At 45.6% G+C, this 23,307-nt stretch overlaps 1 protein-coding gene across 1 annotated transcript in view; it reads left to right on the plus strand.

Annotated features, from left to right (window-relative positions):
- kif6 (kinesin family member 6) overlaps window positions 1–23,307 on the plus strand; it is a 664,853-nt gene that overhangs the window by 624,143 nt on the left and 17,403 nt on the right. The window contains exon 20 of the mRNA XM_078542714.1: window positions 21,701–21,790. Coding sequence (XP_078398840.1) covers window positions 21,701–21,790 — 90 coding nt within the window. The remainder of the gene's footprint in view (window positions 1–21,700; window positions 21,791–23,307) is intronic.

Below are 23,307 nucleotides of genomic sequence, written 5' to 3' on the forward strand. Positions count from 1 at the left end.
TCACAGGTAGATCTGCCAAACAACCGATGGAGCACACAACCTAGGGACTCCAATCAAACCCGAAGAAACTTCTGAAGAGGAATCTGAAGGCACCTTCATTGAAGACCCAACACAGCGCTCACCCACAGCCTCCACCAGCACAGAGACACACACCTCGGTGGGACCTAGCTTTAAAGTAGCCTCGGGATCAGAATCTGGTGGGCAGATCGCACTGTCAGATCCACAGCAGGCAGCGGCAGGGACTTCACAGGTCTCCCGCACTCGGAGGAATCTGCTGAGTTCGTATCAGATGTCAAGCCTCTGGACTCGGTCATGTCTGTTTTGACTCTGAGGTCATCCCTCAGGGGAGGTGGTGGCTTAGTGGTATTGTCACTGGACTGGTAATCCAGCGACCCAGGGTAATGCTCTGGGGACTTGGATTCAAATCCTGCCATGGTAGATGGTGGACTTTGAATTCTATAAATATCTGGAATTAAAAGTCTAATGGTCACCATGAAATAATTGTTGTGAAAACCCATCTGGTTCACTAATGCCCTTTAGGGAAGGAAATCTGCTGTCCCCTTACCTGGTCTGGGCTACATGTGGTTGACCCTTAAAAATACAAAGGCAATCAGCGATGCCCACATCCAACAAACAAATTTTAAAAAAAAGTTACTAGAGCTGCACAGGCTGAATTACATCGCCTCCTACAGTGTGTACACGAGAGGGGTGCAGGGCAGCTCGATCTCACTCCAGCTACCCCTTCTCCTCAAGGAGTCAGCCAGGGTTACCCATAGGGAGGAGGATCAGCAAGTGTACACCCCAGGACCATCCACCCAGGTGACTGCGAGAGTGTCTGGCTCATCCCCTCTTCCTGTGACCCCAGAAGCTTCAGCTCCAGAGACTGAGGAAGGTGCCATTGCCACACAGCAGGACCCTGAAAGCAGGCCGGGGCCCTCCAAAGGAAGCCTGCCAAAGTCACCACAGACAGGGTATAGCAGTCAGCAGACTGCCTCCACCTCTGCTGTGGATGCTGGAGAAGCACCAAGATGTAGCGGCAGGGTTAGGAAGGTTAAGAAGATGCAGTTACACAACCTGGTCATGGGTGTTAATCACTTATACATAATGTTCATTATTGTAAATAAATTCCCAAGAATGTCTCCCTGCCTTGTTCTGATGAGCAGTGTTTGTGTCACTCAGATATGAAACCTTGATTCCTGCATAAGGTAGGCAGGTGTCTCAGTCCAGGGCCTCTTCCATGTACTTTGTGCAGCCTTCAGACCAAAGTGATGGACCAGCCTCACACTCATTGGACACATTACTGATGTCTGCACCTCGATGGTACTTGTCATTGCTGCCAGATTGCAGGCATCACAGAGTACATTCATTCACTCTGTGTGCTCTCAGCATCTTTAAAGTGGGGCTGGCCTCCAATTCGTCAGCATCTGTGACCGGTGACATTGTGCTCCTGAAGGGGTCAAATGCTGAAGGCTGTCAAAGGATCAGGTGCATTTAAACTTTCATGGCTGAGTCTCCATGATATGACCCTGATCGCAGAGTGCAAGTGAGCTGTGCTCGGCCAGACAGGAGTCAGACATTCAAAGAAATGTGAGGGTCTATAGTGTCTCCTCACTGCATGTCGTCATCATCCTCCACAAATCTAGCAGCTATGAGGGCCTCCCGAGCGAGCCTGCCTCGTCTGGCCAGTGTGAGGGCCTCATCGCCATCGTCGTTGCCTTCGAGGACCTCCTCACCCTCATCCCTGTCGGCGTCCTCCTCATTGGAGACCTCCAGCTCCACCATCTCCTCCTCATCCAGTTTCTCTCCCCGTTGCAGCGCCAGGTTGTAAAGGGAGCAGCAGGCAATGACGATGTGTGACCCTCTGTGGAATATATTGCAGGGCTCCACCAGACTGGTCCAGGCACCAGAACCTCATTTTCAGCATCCCGATGGTTTGTTCCACCAAGGTGCAAGTTGTAGCATGAGCCTGGTTTTACCTTCACTCTGCTGCAGTCCGAGGCCACTGCACGGGCATCATCAGCCACAACCTCTGCGGATAGCCCTTGTTCCCAAGGAGCCATCCATGCAGCCTCTGTGGACCCTGGGCTATGAATGTAGGAGTCATGGATACTTCCTGGGAACCAGGCACAGACCTGAAAGATTCCTTTGTGGTGGTCACACACCAGCTGAGTATTCAGCAAATGGAAGCTCTTGCAGTTGACATGGTTGACCACTTGTTGCAATGGAGATCTGCGTGCCACGTGAGTGCAGTCAATGGCACCCTGCACTTGTGGGAAACCTGAGACCTAGGCAAACTCCAGCATTTTTGCATCCTATCTTTCCTGGTACTGGGCAAAATGCACAAAGTTGTGTGCCTTTGCGAAGGTGGTATCCGTGACCTCATGAATGCATTTGTGGGTGGAGGCTTGTGAGATCCCACAGAGGTCGACTTTGGAGGACTGAAAGGAGCCACTGGCTTAAAAATTGAGTGTCGCGGTCACTTTCAAGGCCACGGGCAGTGGATGCCCCCCATGTCCCCATGGCGCCAAATCCTGCAGCTGGTGGTAGATGTAACTGACCAGTTTCCTAGGCATGCACAGTCTTTGGCGATGCTGGTTCTTGGTCATCTGCAGGAATGAAAGGCAGTGTCTATAGACCCTGCGTCTAGCGAAGTACCAAACAGCGATGGCTTGCTGTGGCTTTTCAGCGGCGTGTGTGGGAGCCCCAGCCATCCCATCTTCCTGAGGTTGCTTCTCCTCCTTCTGTCCAGCCAGATGCCTCCGTTGCTCTCGCCTCTCGTCTCTGCTCTCTTTAAGCCATGAGGCATACAGCTAGATCACCAGGCTCCATGCTCTTGATGTACTCCTCCTGCAGGATGAAAGAGAGAGACGCGTGGGTTAGCTTGGGTGTTCTAAGAACTTCTCTTGGTTAAGTCTGAAGGCCCCTTAACACATTCTGGAGAGTGCTGGTCACCACTTGGATGGCCAGAGTTTAGTGCGCCATATGGCTGCCTGAGACCCCACCCATCTCCACCCCACTCCACTTGACCAATTGGCGGCAGCTTTGCCCACTGGACTGCATGCTGTGCTCTCAGCTAACCTGCACTGCAAGGATGCACTGTTAGCTTGAACCATGGGGGAGACTGGTCCAAACCTGAATGATGATATTGCAAGGGACTGTGAGCGCCTCCACCAGTGACTGTTCCAAGGCCAGCTTTAGCAAGGAGATTGTACAGTCATCCAACTGTTCTGCAGTCCACTAAAATGCTCATTAGTTTGCAGCCTGTGTCCGAGGGGTGAAATGTTCAGGATCATTTGGTGGCAATTTCATGCCTCTACATTGCTTGAGTGGGCAGATAAGCTAAAGACCCAACTCCAAGCTTGTCAATCTGGTTGCTCCTGAACTGTCTCAGCTGCGGAGGAATGGTCACTTTATACAAGGTTTCCTTAATGCGTGGCCACTTCCCTCCACCCAACCCTCCACGTGCCTGTGCACCACCATCAACTGCAGTGCAGGCCTTGCCCAGCCCCCGCAAATCGCCTCAGCTGCAAGGCTGCCTTTACCCAGGCACCACACTGTCAGCCAGCCGGGAAAAAGCAACTTGTCTGTGCCCTCGCCTGAATATGCGACACTTCAACCTTGAAGTTCAACAGGCGACCCTGGCGAGCGCTGCACAGTTTAACTGTGCACTCATGTCCGAGTTCCCTTGAAGTGCAGCCCACCAGGTGCCCAACTTATATATGCTGTTGTGAAACATGTCGGCGTGAAATCATGACGACGTGCTCGGATGATCCAGCGTCAGAGGATGATTCCAGCGGGCTGGGCTTATAATAATATCCAGATGTATTACAATGAAGGGAAATGCTGCCCCCCATTGTCAATCAGAGCGGACGATTTCATGACTTCGGCAAAACCTTGCCACATTGTCCACTCACGCCGCCAAACACAACCGACAAGAGCGGGCATGGAAAATTCCACCCACAGTCCCTGTGTATACACTATCAAAACCTTTTCAGAATTTTAAAGACCTCAACAACAGTAACAACAACAACTAATGGCACCTTTAAAGTAGTAAAACATCCCAAGATGCTTCCCATGAGCATTCCAAAACAAAGTATAAAACCGAGCCACATAACGCGCTATTAGGTCAGATGACTGAAAGCTTGGTCAAAGAGTTTGGATTTAGGGAGTGTCTTAAAAGAGGAAAGCGAGGTAGAGAGGCAGAGTGGGGTAGGGAAGGTATTCCAGAGCAGAGGGACTAAGCAATTGAAGGCATGGCCACCAGTAGTGGAGCAAATTAAAATAGGGGGTGCACCAGGGTCCAGAATTAGAGGAGTGCAGATATCTTGGAGAGTGTAGAGCTATTAGGTGACCCTTCATCCTTCTCTTTTAAAGAGAAAAGAAAACCAGCCAGTTCATTCTTTCCTGATAGGTTTAACCTCACAATTCCAGTATCGTTATTGTAAATCATTTTTTGCACGTTCTCCAGTGCCTCTATATCCCTTTTCAATAAGCTGCAAGTTTGTTCTAACCAAGATCCGATATAAGTTTAGCATAACTTCTCTACTTAGCAAATCCGTCCCTCTTGAAGAAGAGCTTATGTTATGCTTTTATTGACATGGTCGTAATTGAATTGTGTATTTGCACTCCCAGATAGCTTTTCTCCCCTACCCATTTTGATTCTTCTGTTTAAGTAATATGTGACCTTCTTATTTTTCTTACCAAAATGTAACACTCAAACATACCTATATTGAAATTCATTGCAAGCAATATATCCATTCTTCAAGATTATTAATGTCTTCTTGTAATATGTTGCAGTCCTCCTCAGTATTAACTATCTCTTTCAATTTGGTATTGTCTGAAAATTTAGAAATTGTGCATTTTAATTCCAAAGACTAAATCATTAATACAAATTGTGAACAGCAATGGTCCCAGCACTCATCTTTGTGGAACCTTACTTCCTACCTTCTGCAACTTTGAATAACTACATTTACACCTATCTTCTGCTTTTTGTTTTCTGCTGGACAGGAGGCTGGTCCATTGAGCCTGCCTCATGCAGTCATGATGCCTTAAACATCATGATTCACAACACTTCCCATTTACTCATGACCATGCAATCTTCTGGGAGATTCTTATGAGAATACTTGTAGTCATATTGTAACCCTAAATGCAACTGGAGAAAATCATCCTCATAGTTGGCACTGGATTCAGGATATGAGAGGGTGTATTTGCATAACCAACCTCATTTAGTTTCTTCTGGGACTTGTCATAAATTTACTCAGGTTGCACGCTGCAATATTGGAAGTTTGCCTTCAAAAATTCCCGTTGGAAGAAACTTTGAGACAGAAGAGAACTTCGTGGGTTCAATTTTAAGTAGATTATCAGAGAAGCCAGTAGGGGGCAGCAGCACAGAACCTTTTTTTTGCAATCCCAGCCATTTTCCATGCAAGTGAGGTTGCAGGTTACTAAAGCAGTAGTTCTTTTTGGCATGTTGTGAATTACATAATTCATTAGTAATCCTAAGTGTTTTCAGATGGACTTCAAAAAGCTCCTGTGTTTAATTATATTTCAGTTTACTGCACACTTGACTGCAAGCAAAAATGTATTACAGTATTTAATAGTTAAGTACATTTTAATGGATCTAAGATCTAAGAAAATTGGGTTGTTGTGCAAAGTCTCCTTTTTAATCCTTCTGACGACATGTTTCTCAGTTGCTCTGTGGTTTTCTGTGAAGCAAATTTCGTCTCTGTAATTTATCTGAGCCATTTATTTCTCTGGACCAAAATGACCTGGACTAATTAAGATTAAAAATAATGTAACTTAATATATCTCCTAGAATCACCCCCAGGTGCTTCACTTGCAAGGTGAGGAATTACTTTCAAGTGCAATTACTCTTTTCATGTAAGCAAAAGGATGTAGTAGCTATTTTGCACATGGCAAGATCCCATGAAGAGCAATGAAGGAATAACTAACAAGTTTGTTTATGGTGGAGTTCATTGAGAGAGGATGCTTCATTGAATGGACGACGCACCAGATGGAGGTGTGAGACTATTGAGCAACTGATGCCATTTCTGCAACCAAAACATGACTGGCACTGGATTCTGGATATGAGAGGGTGTGTTTGCATAACCAACCTCGATTAGCTCTTTCTGGGATTTGTCATCAATTTTCTCATCAGTTATTTTGACAAGCAGCTTCCTCTAGCATTGGTGAAATTGCTTACAATGTCCTCGGCCAGGATATTTAGGATCGCAGGGTTTCCCCTCCTGCCCTCTGAAGAGTTGGCGGAGAACATATCCCCACTAATACTGTCTGCCCCACAGGCACTTAGCGCTCTGTTGATTGGCTGGAGGCAGGACTTCCACCTCCTCATTCTTCCAATCTGATCAGCCAGCAGCACTCTGGTCCCTGCAGTGCCTCAGGCTGCAGTGGACAGGACTGGGACTGCAAGCCATCCCCAGAGCCTAATTCCCAGGATTCCAGGACCAGGTAGGTTTTGGGGGTCTCAAGGCGGGGGGCGGGGGGGGAAGGTGAGGCCTGGGGTTGGGCAGAGGGTGGAGAGGGCAGGGGGGCAGGGAGAACCTACAGGGGCCAGACTTTCTGGGGGGGGGACACCCGATGTTAAAAGGAAGCTGTTGATGGAGGCACCCCCCACACCCCCACTTCTCCCTTCTTCCCACAAGCCGGCCGGCCTAGGCCTCAACCATCCAAAAGTTAAATTGCAGAGAGCTCGGGCAGGCAGGAGCTCAGTGGGAAGGCCATCTGAAAAATTTTACACCCCCCTCTCCCGCCCCCTACAAACCTGCCAGTGAGGAAATCGTAGAATTCTGCCCCTAGCCTATCTTAAGCTCCAGACAGCCAAGTCAAATGCTACACAACAGGCTTGTTCACCACCAAATGCATGCAAAACAAGAGCTTTGAAGATGATTCCACAGCTTAGAGCTCCAAGATATGAAGAACTACACTTATTTTCATTGAAGAAAAGAAAATGGTCAGGTGATATGTTGTTTAAATGATGTTGACTGCTTAACTTGAACATGCAAGTGTAGAGCTGAGAGTGTATTCGAGGTAACATTAACAAACCTCTAGTGAGATTAATGCTATAATTTTCATAAAGAATAGTGGGTATGTGGAAAAGGCTTCCAACACTATGTCAAGTAACTCCTAGCGCCTTAGGATGTTTCATTACTTTTAAGGCGCTATACAAATTAGGGAGAGATGGTGATGTCCTGATAATGTCACTGAACTAGTAATACTGGTACCCAGGCTAATGCCCTGGGAACATGGGTTCAAATCCCACCATAGCAGCTGATGGAATTTAAATTCAATTACATAAATCTGGGATATAAAGCTGGTCTCAGTAAACCATGAAACAACCATTGATTGTCATAAAATCTCATTTGGTTTACTAATGCCCTGTTGGGAAGGAAATCTCCCATTCTTGCCCTGTCTGGCCTACATGTGATTCCAGATCCACAGCAATATGGTTAACTCTTAACTGCCCTTTAAAATGACCTAGTAATCCACTCAGTTCAAGGGCAATTAGGGATAGGCAACAAATGCTGGCCTTGCCACTGAAGCCCACATCCTATGAAATAATTTTTTAAAAAGTTGTTCTTAAAAGGCTGGGGAAGACAGTAGTTAGAAAATAAATTGTAAGATAGAGGGCTAAATTTGGAAAGTTTTTATATTCGTTCATGGGACATCACTGACAATGCCAGTATTTATTGCCTAGCCCTAACTGTCCTAGAGAGAAAGTTGGGGATTCACTTCCTTGAACTGTTGCAGTCCATGTGGTGGAGGTTACATCCACAGTGCTGTTAGAGAGGGTGTTTCAGGATTTTGACCATACAACTGTGAAGGAACAGTGATTTAATTCCAAGTCAGGATGGCATGTGGCTTGGAGGAGAACTTGCAGGTGCTGGTGTTCCTATGCATCTACTCCCTTTATTCCTCTTGGCGGTAGAAGTCCTAAGTTTGGAAGGTGCTGTCGAAGGATTCTTGGTGAGTTGCTGCAGTGCAGCTCGTAGGTGGAACACATGGAAACCATGGTGCGCCTTTGGTGGTGGGAGCGAATATTTAATGTGGTGGAAGTGATGCCATTGAATGACAAGCGGAGTGGTTAGTCAGGTTAATGCCTGACATTTGTGAGGTGCAAATGTTACTTGCCACTTAGCAGCCCAAGCCTGATTGTTGTCCAAGTCTTGTTGCATATGGACACTGGCTGCTTCATTATCTGAAGAGTTCCGAATGTAACTGAACACTGTGCAATCAATCAGCAAATTACTCCACATCTGACCTTTTTTTTTCTTTTTGCTGTTGATGCACATTTATTCAGGAATTTCTACAGTACAGCAGGTATAATCCAAGTACATTTTTTGCTTCACTAAATATGTTTTGATTACAATTTTCTAAAGTGTTGCTGCAGGAAACTGTTCAATCTAAAATGACAGAAGTTTTCCAAGTTTACAAGTTGCTGATGAGACAGAGACTGGGAAGGCACATGGAAACTTCACTTTGCACCTGTTACGCCCAGATCGTAACCACTGAACACGCCTGTTGCACATTGAAGAGGTTTAATAGAGTAATCAGCTGCTCTGACAAGTGTCCCTCCATCTGGGAAATAAATGATTGATCCTTGCCAAATGTCTATTGTGACAGAGGGAATGGCATGGTTGTGAAGTGCTTGGCAGGCTTACATCTGACCTTTTGATGGAGGGAAAATCACTGAAGAAGCAGCTGAAGTTGATTAAACCTAGGACACTACATGAAGGAACTCCTGCAACAATATGTCCTGGGGCTGAGATGATTGTCCTCTAACAACCACAGTCATCTTCCTTTGTTCTCAGTGGAGAGTTTTCCCCCTGATTCTCATTAACTTCAATTTTAGTAGGGCTCCTTGATACCACATGTGGTCAAATGCTGCCTTGATATCAAGGACAGTCACCTCACCTCTGGAATTCAGTTATTTTATCCATGTTTAGACCAAGGTTGTAATGAGGTCAGGAGTTGAGTGGGCCTGGTGAAACCCAAACTGGGCATCAGTGAGCAGGTTATTGCTGTGTAAGTGCTGTTTGATAGAACTGTTAATGACACCTTCCATCACTTTGCTAATATTTGAGAGTAATTGTCTGGATTGGATTTGTGTGTTTTTTTGTAGGCAGGACATAATTGAGCATTTTTCCACATAGCCAGGTAGTTGCCAGTGTTGTAGCTGTACTGGAACAGCTTGGCTTGGGGCGTGGCTGGTTCAGAGCACAAAGTCTTCAGTACTATTGCTGGAATGTTGTCAGGGCTCATAACTTTTGCTGTATCCAGTGCACTCAGCCATTCCCGTGGTGAGAATTGTATTGGCTGAAGACTAGCATCTGTGATGCTGAAGATCTCAGGAGGATGCCAAAATGGTTCATCCAATCAACTCTTCTGGTTGAAAATGGTTACAATTGCTTCAGCCTTGTGTTTTGCACATGTTTGCTGGCTCTGCCATCATTGAAGGTGGGAATTCTCATGAGCTAGTCCTCCCATTAGATGTTTAATTGTCTACTATCATTCACGACTGGATGTGCCAGGAGTGCAGAGTTTTGATCTGATTGGTTGGTTATGGGATTGTTCAGCTCTGTCTCTCACATGCTGCATCTGCTGTTGGCAAGCAAGTGTTGTAGCTTCACCAAGTTGACACCTCATTTTCAGGTACACCTGATCCTGACATGTTCTCCTACACTCCTCATCGAACCAAGTTTGATCCCTTGGCTCAATGGTGATGACAGAGTGAGGGATATGCCAAGCTGTGAGGTTACAGATTGTGATGGAATATAATTCTGCTGTTGCTGGTGAGGAAATCACACTCTCCAGGCTGGTTCCTGCTATGTATAATGAAATCATCTGTGAACAAAAAGCTCATTGCCTAGAAAGGTTCCTTTACAAATCTAGTCAATACAAAACTTAATCCTAAATCTGCAATGCTTCTTCCCCAGGACTTCTATAAACATCAGAACTCCTGACCTACCTGTCTTTCCTCCATGGGCAGGATTTTCCTGTTGGCGAGCGGGAGGCGGGGCTCGCTCGCCGAAGCATAAAATGACACAAGGTGACATCGGGCGGAACTCCCGACATCACCGCGCCCCATTTAAATTTTCAAGTAGGCGGGGGCGCAGCAAAATCAGCTGTGTGCCCGCCGACCTGTCAATGGCCAATTGTGGTCATTGACAGAGTCATTGAACTAATTAATGGACCTGTCCTTAAGGTTGGCGGGCAGGCCAGGAGCCCTGGCGGGCTTCAGAAAAAGCATGAAACCTCATCCACAGGCGGGATGAGGTTTCATGTAGGTTTTTAAAAATTTAATTAAAGTTTTTTAAAAAGTTATGCACATGTCCCAACTCATGTGACAGTGCCACATGAGGGGACAGGTCAGGGATTTTTTTTTCTCTATTTTTAATATTTTTAATTGTAGAGCCGATCTCCCTGAGGCAGCACTTAGCCTCAGGGAGATGAGTGCGCTCTTTCGTGCACATGCACCAAAGAGCACACTCTCAGGTTTAGGGACTTCCTCCCCCCCCCCGCCGGCTCACACAGAGAGTGCACAGTGCTCCCTGGCAGATGTCACGTTGGGCGGGCCTTAATTGGCCCGCTCACATAAAATGGCAGCGTGCCCCCAATTGGGGGCGCTGATTGGAAGCGTGCCCACACTTCAACTTCCCCCCCGACGGGAGAGAAAATCCTGCCCCATGTGACCTCCAGTTTGGCACAACACCCCACCGGTTCAATTCAAATAAAACATAGGCTTCAAAATGGCTGTGACGTCTTCACTGCTGAAACAGGCCAGTGTATTCTGCTAGTTACCCAGTGCACTTCCACAATTGCTACCATTCACACAGTGCAACCTGGCAGTCGCTTAGTGTGCTTCTACAGCCTCCTCCACTTGTCCAATCCACTCTCACAGTCTACCCCATTCGCCCACTGCCGTCCTAGTCTCCTCCCTTCACCCAACACGCTCTCACAGCCTTTCCATTCAACCACCACGCTCCCACAGCCTCTGCTGTTCAACAAGTGCCCTCCAACAGTCACTCTGTCCAGTTCCATTGTATCCCATTCAACCAAAGCACTCGCCCATTTTCCCAGATCGCTCCCAGTCTCCCTGATTCTTCCAGTGTACTCTGCAAGTCACCCAGCGAGCTCATTGTCCACAATGTCACCCATTTGCCCAACGTGCTCCCACGGTATCTGCCCAGTGCAAAAGTTAAAATCTACCCCTTTGCCTGTTCATCCACATGTGAACCAAATACACATCTATAAATTTTTCAGTAAACTTAACACATGTAGAACAGTTTAAAAGTCTGAGTTTATATTTGTTTCCACGGTTGCATTTGATCTGCTCTGTCTGTGAAACCTGCCATCATCTGTTGAATCTTTGAAGTCAAAAGGTGACTTAGTTCATCAAAAGAGAATATTTGTGATGTGATTTGTAAAAAAAACATTAAAGATTAGGAAGAGGAATTCTATTGCTTCAAGACCTTCCTGGTGTCAGAGTTTAATGGAGCTTTATCAGAGACTAAATGAAGAGAAATCACATTGTGCGGTTTTAGTAATGAATGTACTAATTAATACATATGAAACTGATTGATTGCTATTTTGGCAAAAGTGTTTACCCATTTTAAATAGGCTAAAGTTTTTCTTAAAATAGAAGACATGAATTGCAGATGATTTAATTATTGATATCTCTTGTGGGTGTGGACTAGATCTGTTGGAAGGGCGCACGATTCTTTAGCATCCTTACATAAAGGTGGTGGGGGTGCCAGTAATACCCCTCCCCACCAGTGGCACTGCTGGGCCTACAGAGTTGCTGCCAGTTCTGAGGCAGGACTTCCTCCGGAGTAAGGAAGAGAAATCTCGTCTCCAGTGAATGAAAACTCCTCGGAGCATCAAATAGCTGCAGAGCTGGCAACATCCCACTGACTGTTTGTGTGGTGGGGCAGGAAACCCCGCCATCCGTTAAATTCTGCCGAAAGTATTTTGAGTGTGGACCTTCCCTGATCTGGGAGATCTGACAGATGAACAGCATTTATAAAGAAACTGTCTGGCAGGCTTAAAAGCAGATAAATCTCCAGGCCCAGGTGAAATGTTTCCCAGGCTGTTGAGTGAGACAAGGGAGGAGATAGCAGGGGCGCTAGCAATAATTTTCAATACCTGTCTGGCCACAGGAGAGGTGCCAGAGGACTGGAGGACAGCTAATGTGGTGCCGTTATTCAAGAAGGGAGGAAGGGATAAAGCAGGGAACTACAGGCCAGTCAGTCTAACCTCAGTGGTGGGGAAAACTATTGGAAGCAATTCTGAGGGACAGAGTTAATCTACACTTGGAGAGGCAGGGATTAATCAAGGACAATCAGCATGGTTTTGTTAAGGGGAGGTCATGTCTGACCAATTTGATTGAGTTTTTCAAAGAGGTGACCAGGTGTGTAGATGCATTTGACTTGGGCTTCAGCAAGGCTTTTGATAAGGTCCCGCATGGGAAACTAATAACGAAGGTAAGAGCCCATGAGATCAAAGGCAATTTGGCAAATTGGATCCAGAATTGGCTGAGTGGCAGGAAGCAGAGGATGATGGTCGAGGGGCGTTTTTGTGACTGGATGCCTGTGTCCAGTGGGGTTCCACAGGGATCGGTGTTGGGTCCCTTGCTGTTTGTGGTGTATATAAACGATTTAGGCTTGAATGTAGGAGGATTGATTAGTAAGTTTGTGGATGACACGAAAATTGGTGGGGTGGTAAATAGTGAGGAGGGTAGCCTTAGATTACAGGAGGATATAGACGGGCTGGTCAGATGGGCAAATGGAATTTAATCCGGAGAAGTGTGAGGTGATGCACTTGGGCAGGACAAACAAGGCACGGGAATACACGATGAATTGGAGGACCCTGGGAAGTACCGAGGATCAGAGAGACCTTGGTGTGCATGACCACCGGTCCCTTAAGGTAGCGGGACAGGTAGATAAAGTGGTTTAGAAGGCATATGGGATACTTGCCTTTATTAGCCGAGGCATAGAATATAAGAGCAGGGAGGTTATGCTGGAACTGTATAGAAACATAGAAACTAGAAGCAGGAGTAGGCCATTCATCATGATCATGGCTGATCATCCAACTCAATAGCCTGCTCCTGCTTTCTCCTCATATCCTTTGATCCCTTTTGCCCCAAGAGCTATATCTAACTCCTTCTTGAAAAAATACAATGTTTTGGCCTCAACTACTTTCTGTGGTAGCAAATTCCACAGGCTCACCATTCTCTGGGTGAAGAAATTTCTCCTCATCTCAGTCCTAAATGGTCTACCCTGTATCCTCAGACTGTGACCCCTGGTTCTGGACTCCCCCACCATCGGGAACATCCTTCCTGCATCTACCCTGTCTAGTCCTGTTAGAATTTTATAGGTTTCTATGAGATCACCCCTCATTCTTCTGAACTCCAGCGAATATAGTCCTAACCGACTCAACCTCTCCTCATATGTCAGTCCCGCCATCCCAGGAATCAGTCTGGTAAACCTTCGGTGCACTCCCTCTATAACAAGAACATCCTTCCTCAGATAAGGAGACCAAAACCACACACAATATTCCAAGTGTGGTTTCACCAAGGCCCTGTATATTTGCAGCAAGACATCCCTGCTCCTGTACTCGAATCCTCTCGCTATGAAGGCCAACATACCGTTTGCCTTCTTTACCGCCTGCTGAACCTGCATGCTTACCTTCAGCGACTGGTGTACGAGGACACCCAGGTCTCGTTGCGCATTCCCGTCTCTCAATTTATCGCCATTCAGATAATAATCTGCCTTCCTGTTTTTGCTACCAAAGTGGATAACCTCACATTTATCCACATTATACTGCATCTGTCATGCATCTGCCCACTCACCTCAGCTTGTCCAAATCACACTGAAGCATCTCTGCATCCTCTTCACAGCTCACCCTCCCACCCAGCTTTGTGTCATCTGCAAATTTGGAGATATTACATTTAGTTCCCTCATCTAAATCATTAATATATCTTGTGAATAGCTGGGGTCCCAACACCGATTCCTGTGGTACCCCACTAGTCACTGCCTGCCATTCGGAAAAAGACCCATTGATTCCTACTCTTTGTTTTCTGTCTGCCAACCAGTTTTCTATCCATCTCAATACACTACCCCCAATCCCATGCGCTTTAATTTTACACGCTTATCTCTTATGTGGGACTTTGTTGAAAGCCTTCTGAAAGTCCAAATAACCACGTCCACTGGCTCCCTGTCATCAACTCTACTAGTTACATTCTCAAAAAATTCCAGTAGATTTGTCAAGCATGATTTCCATTTTGTAAATCCGTGCTGACTCTGCTGATTCTGCCACTGTTTTCCAAGTCCTCAGCTATTAAAATCTTTTATAATGGACTCTAGAATTTTCCTCACTACGAACATCAGGCTGACTGGTCGATAATTCCCTGTTTTCTCTCTACCTCCCTTTTTAAATAGTGGGGTCACATTAGCTACCCTCCAAACTGTAGGAACTGTTCCAGAGTCTATAGAATCTCAGAAGATGACCACCAATGCATCCACTATTTCTAGGTCCACTTCCTGAAGTACTCTGGGATGTAGATTATCAGGCCCTGGGGGTTTATCGGCCTTCAATCCCATCAATTTCTCCAACATCATTTCCCTACTAATACTGATTTCTTTCAGTTCCTCCCTCTCACTAAACCCTTTGTTCCCCAACATTTCTGGTATGTTATTTGTGTCCTCCTTTGTGAAGACAGAACCAAAGTATGTATTTAGTTGGTCAGCCATTTCTTTGTTCCCCATTATAAATTCCCCTGTTTCTGACTGTAAGGGACCTACATTTGTTTTCACCAATCTTTGTCTCTTCACATACCTATAGAAACTTTTACAGTCAGTTTTTATGTTCCCTGCAAGCTTACTCTCATACTCTATTTTCCCCTTCTTAATCAATCCCTTGGTCCTCCTTTGCTGAATTCTAAAGTGCTCCCAATCCTCAGGTCTGTTGTCTTTTCTGGCCAATTTGTATGCCTCTTCCATGGATTTAACACTATCTCTAATTTCCCTTACAAGCCATGATTTGGCCAACTTTCCTATTTTACTTTTACGCCAGACAGGAATAACCAATTGTTGCAGTTCACCCATGGGCTCTTTGAATGTTTGCCATTGCCTATCCACCGTCATCCCTTTAAGTAATGTTTCCCAATCCATCATAGCCAACTGGTGCATCATACCATCGTAGTTTCCTTTATTAAGATTTAGCGTATAAAACACTGGTTAAGCCACAGCTAGAGTATTGCATGCAGTTCTGGAATCCGCATTATAGGAAGGATGTGATTGCACTAGAGAGAGTACAGAGGAGATTTACCAGGATGTTTCCTGGGCTGGAGAGTTTTTGTTATGAGGAGAGATTGAATAGACTGGGGTTATTTTCCTTGGAGCAGAGGAGATTGAGGGGGGACATGATTGAGCTGTATAAAATTTTTGGGGGCATAGATAGGGTAGACAGGAAGGAACTTTTCCCCTTGGTGGAGGGATCAATAACCAGGGGGCATAGATTTAAGGTAAGGGGCAGGAGGTTTAGAGGGGATGTGAGGAAGGATTTTTTTCACCCAGAGGGTGGTGGGAATCTGGAACTCACTACCTGAAAAGGGTGGTAGAGGCAGAAACCCTTGAAGAAGTATTTGGATGTGCACTTGCGATGCCATGGCATACAAGGCTATGGGCCTAGTGCTGGAAAATGGCATTAGAATAGTTAGGTAATTGTTTGACCAGCGCAGACATGATGGGCCAAAGGACCTTTTTCTGTGCTGTAGACCTCTATGACTCTATGACAGTCCGAGGGAAAGGGAAATCAATGGCCCAGCTTTTAACCACAACGGAGAGCTTCTCCTTTGTGGCAAAAATAGCGGAACTGCTCAAAAATCACAAGTACTGCCCCTGAGCAAGGCATTTCCAATTTTTGCATGGTTGGGATTGGGGCAGGGCACGTTTCGCACATGTGCATTTTATGGAGGCAGCTACTGAATTGGGATTTTGGTAGCCTTGGAATGTGAAACCCAAAATGTGCAAATTAGACCTGGTAAGAGGAGGTCTGAACTTTGTGGATTCCTTTGGCTAGCCAGAGCATCTCTTTGGAAAGGTAAGGTACCCCTTTGGATCTGGTCCTGGGACAACTTTAGGGGAGGAAATGTTCCCTTTGGTGGAGGTAAGGTGCTCTTTGTGGAAGGTAAGGTGCCCTTTGGAATTGTTAAAAGTAGGCATAAATGTGCATAAAAGTGCACAAGCTCATTATGGTCAAGCTCATTGGAACTGTCAACAGACCTTTCAACATCAACTGTCAAAACTGTCAGAAGCACCCGTCAAAAGAAGCTGCCAAATTGTAAAAAGGACCTGCCAAAGGGAGCTGTTAAGCTGTCAAGGCATTTAAAAGTCCTGGCATATAAATCTTTGAAAAAATTTCTGGAATGTAAAAAAAAGATTGCTTGCTATTCCACTCTGTTTGTTGACAAAAGCCTGCGGGCCTCCACTACTGGATGCGTGCTGCATGACTGATTTCATAACCACCCATTATCTCATTAGGGTGTTTAGTGGTTTTAGACTCATTGATGTGGAATTATGAATTCAATACTTGTTGTTATAAGGACATTCAACCCTGTCGGAAGTATATGATGTGTGATATCAGGTACCTGTTCAACACCACGCCCAACCTGGCTTCCACGGGGCTGTAAATTTTCCGTTGGAAAAAATGGGCTGAGCGAATTCCACCCAGAACAGCATGCACAGTGATCCGAGTTGAATTGGCTGGACCAGTAGGACACGACACTGAGCAGATGAATGTTCCCACTCCTGCTTGCAATCCATTACTGGAGCATGTGTGTGTTTATTTGCAGATTGCCAGTGATGATAGGAATAGGTTTAACGCTGATTCTCAATGTCTCTTTCTTCTGTTCTCCCCATGGTTGAATATTCTGCTATTGCTCACAATCTAGGCTCGTACGTGAAGTTAGTTACTTGGGTGAAGTGCCAGAGGGTTGCCACTGACTGTGAGTCATTGCCTTCAGGAGAAAATCGGCTTTTATGTGCATATCTCATTAAAATGCCATGAATAGGTACAGAAATTAATGAAAGAGGCCAATAGAATGTTTTTCTTTATATCTAGAGGATTAGAATAGAAGGGGGTAGAGATCATGCTTCGGCCAAACAAATCTCTGGTTAGACTATACCTGGTGTATTGTGAGCAGTTCTGGGAACGACACCTTAGGAAGGATATATTGGCCTTGAAGGCAGTGCAGCTTAGATTTATCAGAATGATACCTAGACTCCGTAGGTTAAGTTACAAGGAGAGATTAAACAAACTAGGGTTGTATTCCCTAAAATTTAGAAGATTGTTATGACTGGGATGGGAGGAGAGTGCGAATTATCAAGCCCCACTACTCCGCAGGCCAAACCATTAATCCAAACATATAATTTTCTCACCAAAATGGCCAATCGTCTATTTCCCCTACTGGTGCCCAGGATAAAAGCGTCTTCAACCAGGCTTCTTTCAATAAACTCAGAACGATTGTTTATTATAAATTAACACTTCTTTTAACAAGTTGCAAGTACTGGTTGACACACAATTGTAATTGGGAAGTATAACTATCTATCTCTTCCTAAAGAATTCCCCCAGCACACACAGACACACACACACAGACACACAAAGGACAAACAGATAGTCTCTCTGCAGAGATGAGCTTTAGAGGATGGGCGTTATAAAATAAAGGATAAAGTTCGCAGGGTCTCGACGCTGTCGACCTGGACTTCCCTCGTGCTGGTCCCGATGGATGGGCCACTGGTCCCGATGTATGTCTGGAAGTTCTCACCGACCAGTCTCAACTTTGCAGGTCCAAATACAGACCAGTTACACTCAGATGAGCGTTCTCTACAGGTTAATAGCCACACACAATTTTAGGCAATGTGGAGAGAGGGAGCCAGTTAGGGTAGCTTTCCTTCCTCAGCTTATTCCCGAACAAGACTGCCTTCAAAACAAGCAGGTTCACAAGTTGTTTTTTATTTCTTCTCTCCCATGTGATTTCCAGCAAGTTACAACCTTCCTTTTCAGGTTTTTTTTTCTCCATCAATGAAAGTGATTGCTGTTCAAAACAAACAACCAGATTTTCCTCAAGTACCATGAAGGTCGGGTGATTTCTTTGTAGAGGCCTGCTTGCTGATATTTCCCAGGTGAACTTATGACCTTTTTAAAAAAAATCCAGGTTAGCATCCAAATGTCCGGATCATGCCATGTCCTTCCATTTTTGTAAAAGAATGATTCAGTCTTGAGAGATATGATTCTGACAGCGCCAAGGGGCGATTTGATTTGAAGTTTTCAAGATACTAAAAGGAACGGATTGGTTAGTTAGAAACAATTTCTGCTGTTCCCCCAGGACTAGGGGGAACAGTATAAAAATTAGAGCCAGGTCTTTCAAGAGTGTAAGTAGGAAACACTTCTACATACAAAGGGCGGCAGAAGTTTGGAACTGTCTTCCACAAACGCAATTGATGCTAGATCAATTATTAATTTTAAATCTGAGATTGATAAATTTTTGTTAGCTAAAGGTATTAAGGGATATGAGGCAAAGAAAAGTATATGGAGCTAGGTCACGGATCAACCATGATCTCATTGAAAGGCGGAATAGGCTAAAGGGACTAATTTACCTCCTGTTCCTTAGTACTTACGCTGTGCTCCTATAAAAGGGGAAAAAATAGAGGATGGGGGAACTTCTGTCCCCACTGACTGGAAGTCAGCAGCTCACTCTATGTCCCTCCTCCCTAGCTGCAGTAGCAGACTGAATAATTTTGCATGGAACCAAACAACAGCTGAAGCAAATGATTTTCTTCAGGCACTAAGTGAATTAGGAGCGATTTAGAAACAGTGCACTAAGAGCTGGCCGTGCCTCAGTGGGTAGTATTTTCGCCTCTGAGTCAGAAGGGCATGGGTTGAGTCCCATTCCAGAGACCTGAACACATACCCAGGCTGGCACTTCAGTGCAGCACGCCTTCAGTACTGCACTGCAATGGGAAGTGATGTCCTTCAGATGCGATGTTAAACTGAGGTTTTGTCTGCCATCTCAAGTGGACATAAAAGGTTCTAAGGCATCATTTTGAATATTGCCCCAGCCAACATTTACCCCTCAACCAACATCACTAAAACACTGAAAGTTATCACATTGTTGGTTATGGGATCTTGCTGTGCAGAAATTAGCTGCAGTGTTTCCTACCTTACAGAAGTGACTATATTTTAAAAGTACTTGATTGGCTGTAAAATGCTTCAGGACAATATGTCATGGTGAAAGACAGTAAATGAGTGAACTCTTTCTTGCATGTGGTCAGATCTCTGAAACTTCCACACCTGCTGTGACATAAAGAGATCGAAAGTACGCTTCTACTGCCATCTAGTGGATATTTTACTGCTTGCATCAGACTGGTGTGCAATATAATCGATACGACTGCTGATCCTACCATTAGCAGAAGATGGCGATTACTCTTATCTCACCAGAGGAGTTAATGCATTTATTTTAGATAAGTTCTATAAATTAGCAGCTGCATTAACTCTTTGCCCATCAATAATAGTTTCTAAGCTCCCGGTGTGGTTGTTTGACACTTGTTATGACACCAGCTGGAACAAGCATTTTATATGGATATCAGGTGACAAGAGGATGAGCTAGGCTGCAAGTTCCCCATTAGTCAAACAGCTTGTTGCCGCAGTGTCAAGGCGCATACATGAAAAATGGCCTTTTGGGAGAGATACCAGAATACATCTGCCTGTGGCAAAATTACTGTGCAGATCAACAAGGAGGGCAACAAACGGAAAATGAACTGAGGAAACTATGATTGTGAATAAGAGTAACAGAAATAAAAAATCAAAATACTGTGGATGCTGGAAACCTGATGCAGAAATGAGGGGAGAGTGACTGCCCTTGACATCAAGGCCGCATTTGACCGAGTGTGGCATCAAGGAGCCCTAGCAAAACTGGAGTCGGGGAAAACTCACCACTGGTTGGAGTCATATCCAGCACAAAGGAAGATGGTTGTGGTTGTTGGAGGTCAATCATCTCAGCTCCAGGACATCACTGCAGGTGTTCCTCTGGGTAGTGTCCTCGGCCCAACCATCTTCAGCTGCTTCATCAATGACCTTCCATCATAAGGCCAGAAGTGGAGATGTTCGCTGATGATTGCACAATATTCTGCACCATTTACGACTCCTCAGATACTGAAGCAGTCCATGTCCAAATGCAGCAACGTTTGGACAATATCCAGGCTTGGGCTGACAAGTGGCAAGTAACATGCGCGCCACTTAAGTGCCAGGCGATGACCATCCCCACAAGAGAGAGTCTAACCATCGCCCCTTGACGTTCAATGGCATTACCATCACTGAATCCCCCACTATTAACATCCTGAGAGTTTCCATTGACCAGAAACTAAACCGGACTAACCATATAAATACTGTGGCGACAAGAACAGGTCAGAGGGTAGGAATCCTGTGACGAGTAACTCACCTCCTGACTCCCCAAAGCTTGTCCACCATCTACAAGGCATAAGTCAGGACTGTGATGGAATACTCCCCATTTACCTGGATGAGTGCAGCTTCCACAACACTCAAGAAGCTTGACACCATCCAGTACAAAGCAACCTACTTGACTGGCACCGCATCCACAAACATTCATTCCCTTCACTACTGACGCACAATGGGGGCAGCGTGTACCAACTATAAGATGCACTGCAGGAATTCGCCAATGCTCCTTAGACAGCACCTTCCAAACCCATGACCACTGCCATCTGGAAGGACAAGGGCAGCAGAGGCATGGGAACACCACCACTTGGAAGTTCCCCGCCAAGTCACTCACCATCCTGACTTGGAAATATATCGCCATTCCTTCAGTGTCGCTGGGTCAAAATCCTGGAACTTCCTTCCTAACAGCACTGTGGGTGTATCTAAACCACATACACATACCTGCCTGCCTTCGGGATGAGAATCCCACCTCTAATCAGAGGGCCAGCAGCTCTTCAATCCCAACAGTGCTGCTGGAAATGATGGCTAATGCTTAGACTGCAGGAGGGACGGGACAATGAGTAGCATGGTGGCCAGTCAGGTACGCTCTGCTGAAGACAAGTGGGCGGGGGTGTCTTCCCAAGGGCTGCCAGGAGGTAAATGTTGGCGGGCTCTTGGTGCAGCCAGGATATGAAACTTTGTGGGGATGCTTGGGGGTGTTGTGGGGGGGTGGGATGGAAGTGAGTGGGGTGGGGAACGGGGTGCGAAGAGCAGGGATGAGGTGACACTCAGCTAGGTTGGGGGGCCCCCAACCAGAAAAGGGAGCGCTTGAAGGAGGCATCAACTTCCCCCGCCTGCAAATTGTAAATTCTGCCCATTATTACAGAATTGGTGGTGAATGACTCATTTCTGTGCAATTATCTGGCTCTTTGTGTGCAGCCAGCAGCCCTTCACTTGCTACCGATGGCCAATATTGCAGTCCTGACACTCGCAGCCTGTTACAAGAGAGACGTCTCAGAATTATGCAAATATGCTGACCGTGCTCTCTGGTGTGAGGTTGACCCGCCTGAACAAATTTGATCTAAGGATACAGTAGTTTCATTATTAATACATGCCTGAGGATTGGGGGGTTTGGGTGTAGTAATCACTGGTATACTAATTGTTTCTCTGACCCTTTCTCACGGTTATACAGCAGTGTTGAAGGAAGTAGTGGTTATATGAGCACAGACTCCGTTGCACGAAACAGTGTCAGGACCTGCAAACTTTCTTCACCTGAACTCAGGTATGACTTTCTTTTATACTCTGTAGTCAACCTCTAATGGATCATAGAATCAGAAAATGCAGAAGGAGGCCATTTGGTCTATTGTGCTACGCAACTCTTTGAAAGAGTACCAATTAATCCCACTCCCCTGCTTTTAGCCCATAATCTTGTCAGTTTTTCCAATTTTCAATTATGTATCTATTCCATTCTGAAAGTTACTTTTGAATCTGCTTTTTTAAATTTACTCTTTCATGGGAAGTGGGCATCGCTGGCAAGGCCAGCATTTGTCGCCCAACACTCATTGCCCTTGAACCAACTTGCTCAGCCATTTCAGGGGAGAGTTATGAGTCAACTACATTGCTGTGGATCTGGAGTCACATGTAGGCCAGACCGGGTAAGGTTGGCAGATTTCCTTAGTGACCAGATGGGTTTTTGCCACGATCCATGATAGTTTTGTGGTCACCATTACTGAGAATAACTTTCAATTTCAGATTAATTAACTGAATTTAAATCTCACCTGGCATTTGAACCCATGTCCCCACATCATTAGCCTGTCCGGCCTCTAGATTACAAGTCCTCTCCTGTCCCACCCTCTTCTACCAGTTTATATTTCATCTCATTTCTATATGTCTTAGTTCTGATGAAGGGTCATACGGACTCGAAACGTCAACTGTATCCCTCTCCGCAGTTGCTGTCAGACCTGCTGAGTTTTTCCAGGTATTTTTGTTTTTGTTCTAGATTTCCAGCATCCGCAGTATTTTGCTTTATTAAAGAAAAGGGCAGCTGTAACTGACCGCAAATCCGTGCATTACAGTGAGTCGAGTTAGTCAAGAAGGAAGATATTTATATGATATATGTGCTGCATTCAACATGTTTGAATTTGCTGACATTATCATCCAGGAACGTTAGCTGTGACCATGGCAGCTTCATCACCACAGCCAGTCCTAAGCTGTCATGGTACAAATATTACGCATTAGTGCTCCCAGTACAAACAGCAGCCAACAAATTGTCCCAAGCAAACCTTTTAACTAACAGCAAGTTTATCAACAAACTCACCCCAGCAACCCCGCAACCTCATTGTCTAATTTCTAACTTCCCTGCTCCCACCCGCACCTATGTCCCAACAGCCGCCTTGATATATCCCAGCCACTGTAGGTTTGCTGATCTCTTCTGTGAGGTGAGGCGGGGGTTGCGGGTGGGGAGGGCTGTTGGGGTCAGAAATTTGGTGAAAGGGTAGAGGAGGTCAGCCAGATTCTGTGAAAGAGGAAGAAGCCAGATTTGCTTGCCAACCCTGAGGATTGCTCTGGAGTCTCCGGCAATTGAAGCTTGGGGCTGAATCTTCCGAGGAATGGCAATCACCGTCAGGTTGCCACTGCGCTCCTCTTATTACCCTAAGATGGAGTTCCACATTTCTGGTCTGGATTTCCAAACCGGGCCTCTTGCAGAGCGCACCTGTTCTAGGAGTTCTTCTTCGAAGTGCAGGATCATTTGGGGAAGGCAAGCCCCCTTTTCACAACTCTACCATATTCCGGCAAGTA

This window comes from Cetorhinus maximus, chromosome 5 (genome assembly GCF_964194155.1).
Source record: "Cetorhinus maximus chromosome 5, sCetMax3.hap1.1, whole genome shotgun sequence".
In the NCBI taxonomy this organism is placed as follows: domain Eukaryota; kingdom Metazoa; phylum Chordata; class Chondrichthyes; order Lamniformes; family Cetorhinidae; genus Cetorhinus; species Cetorhinus maximus.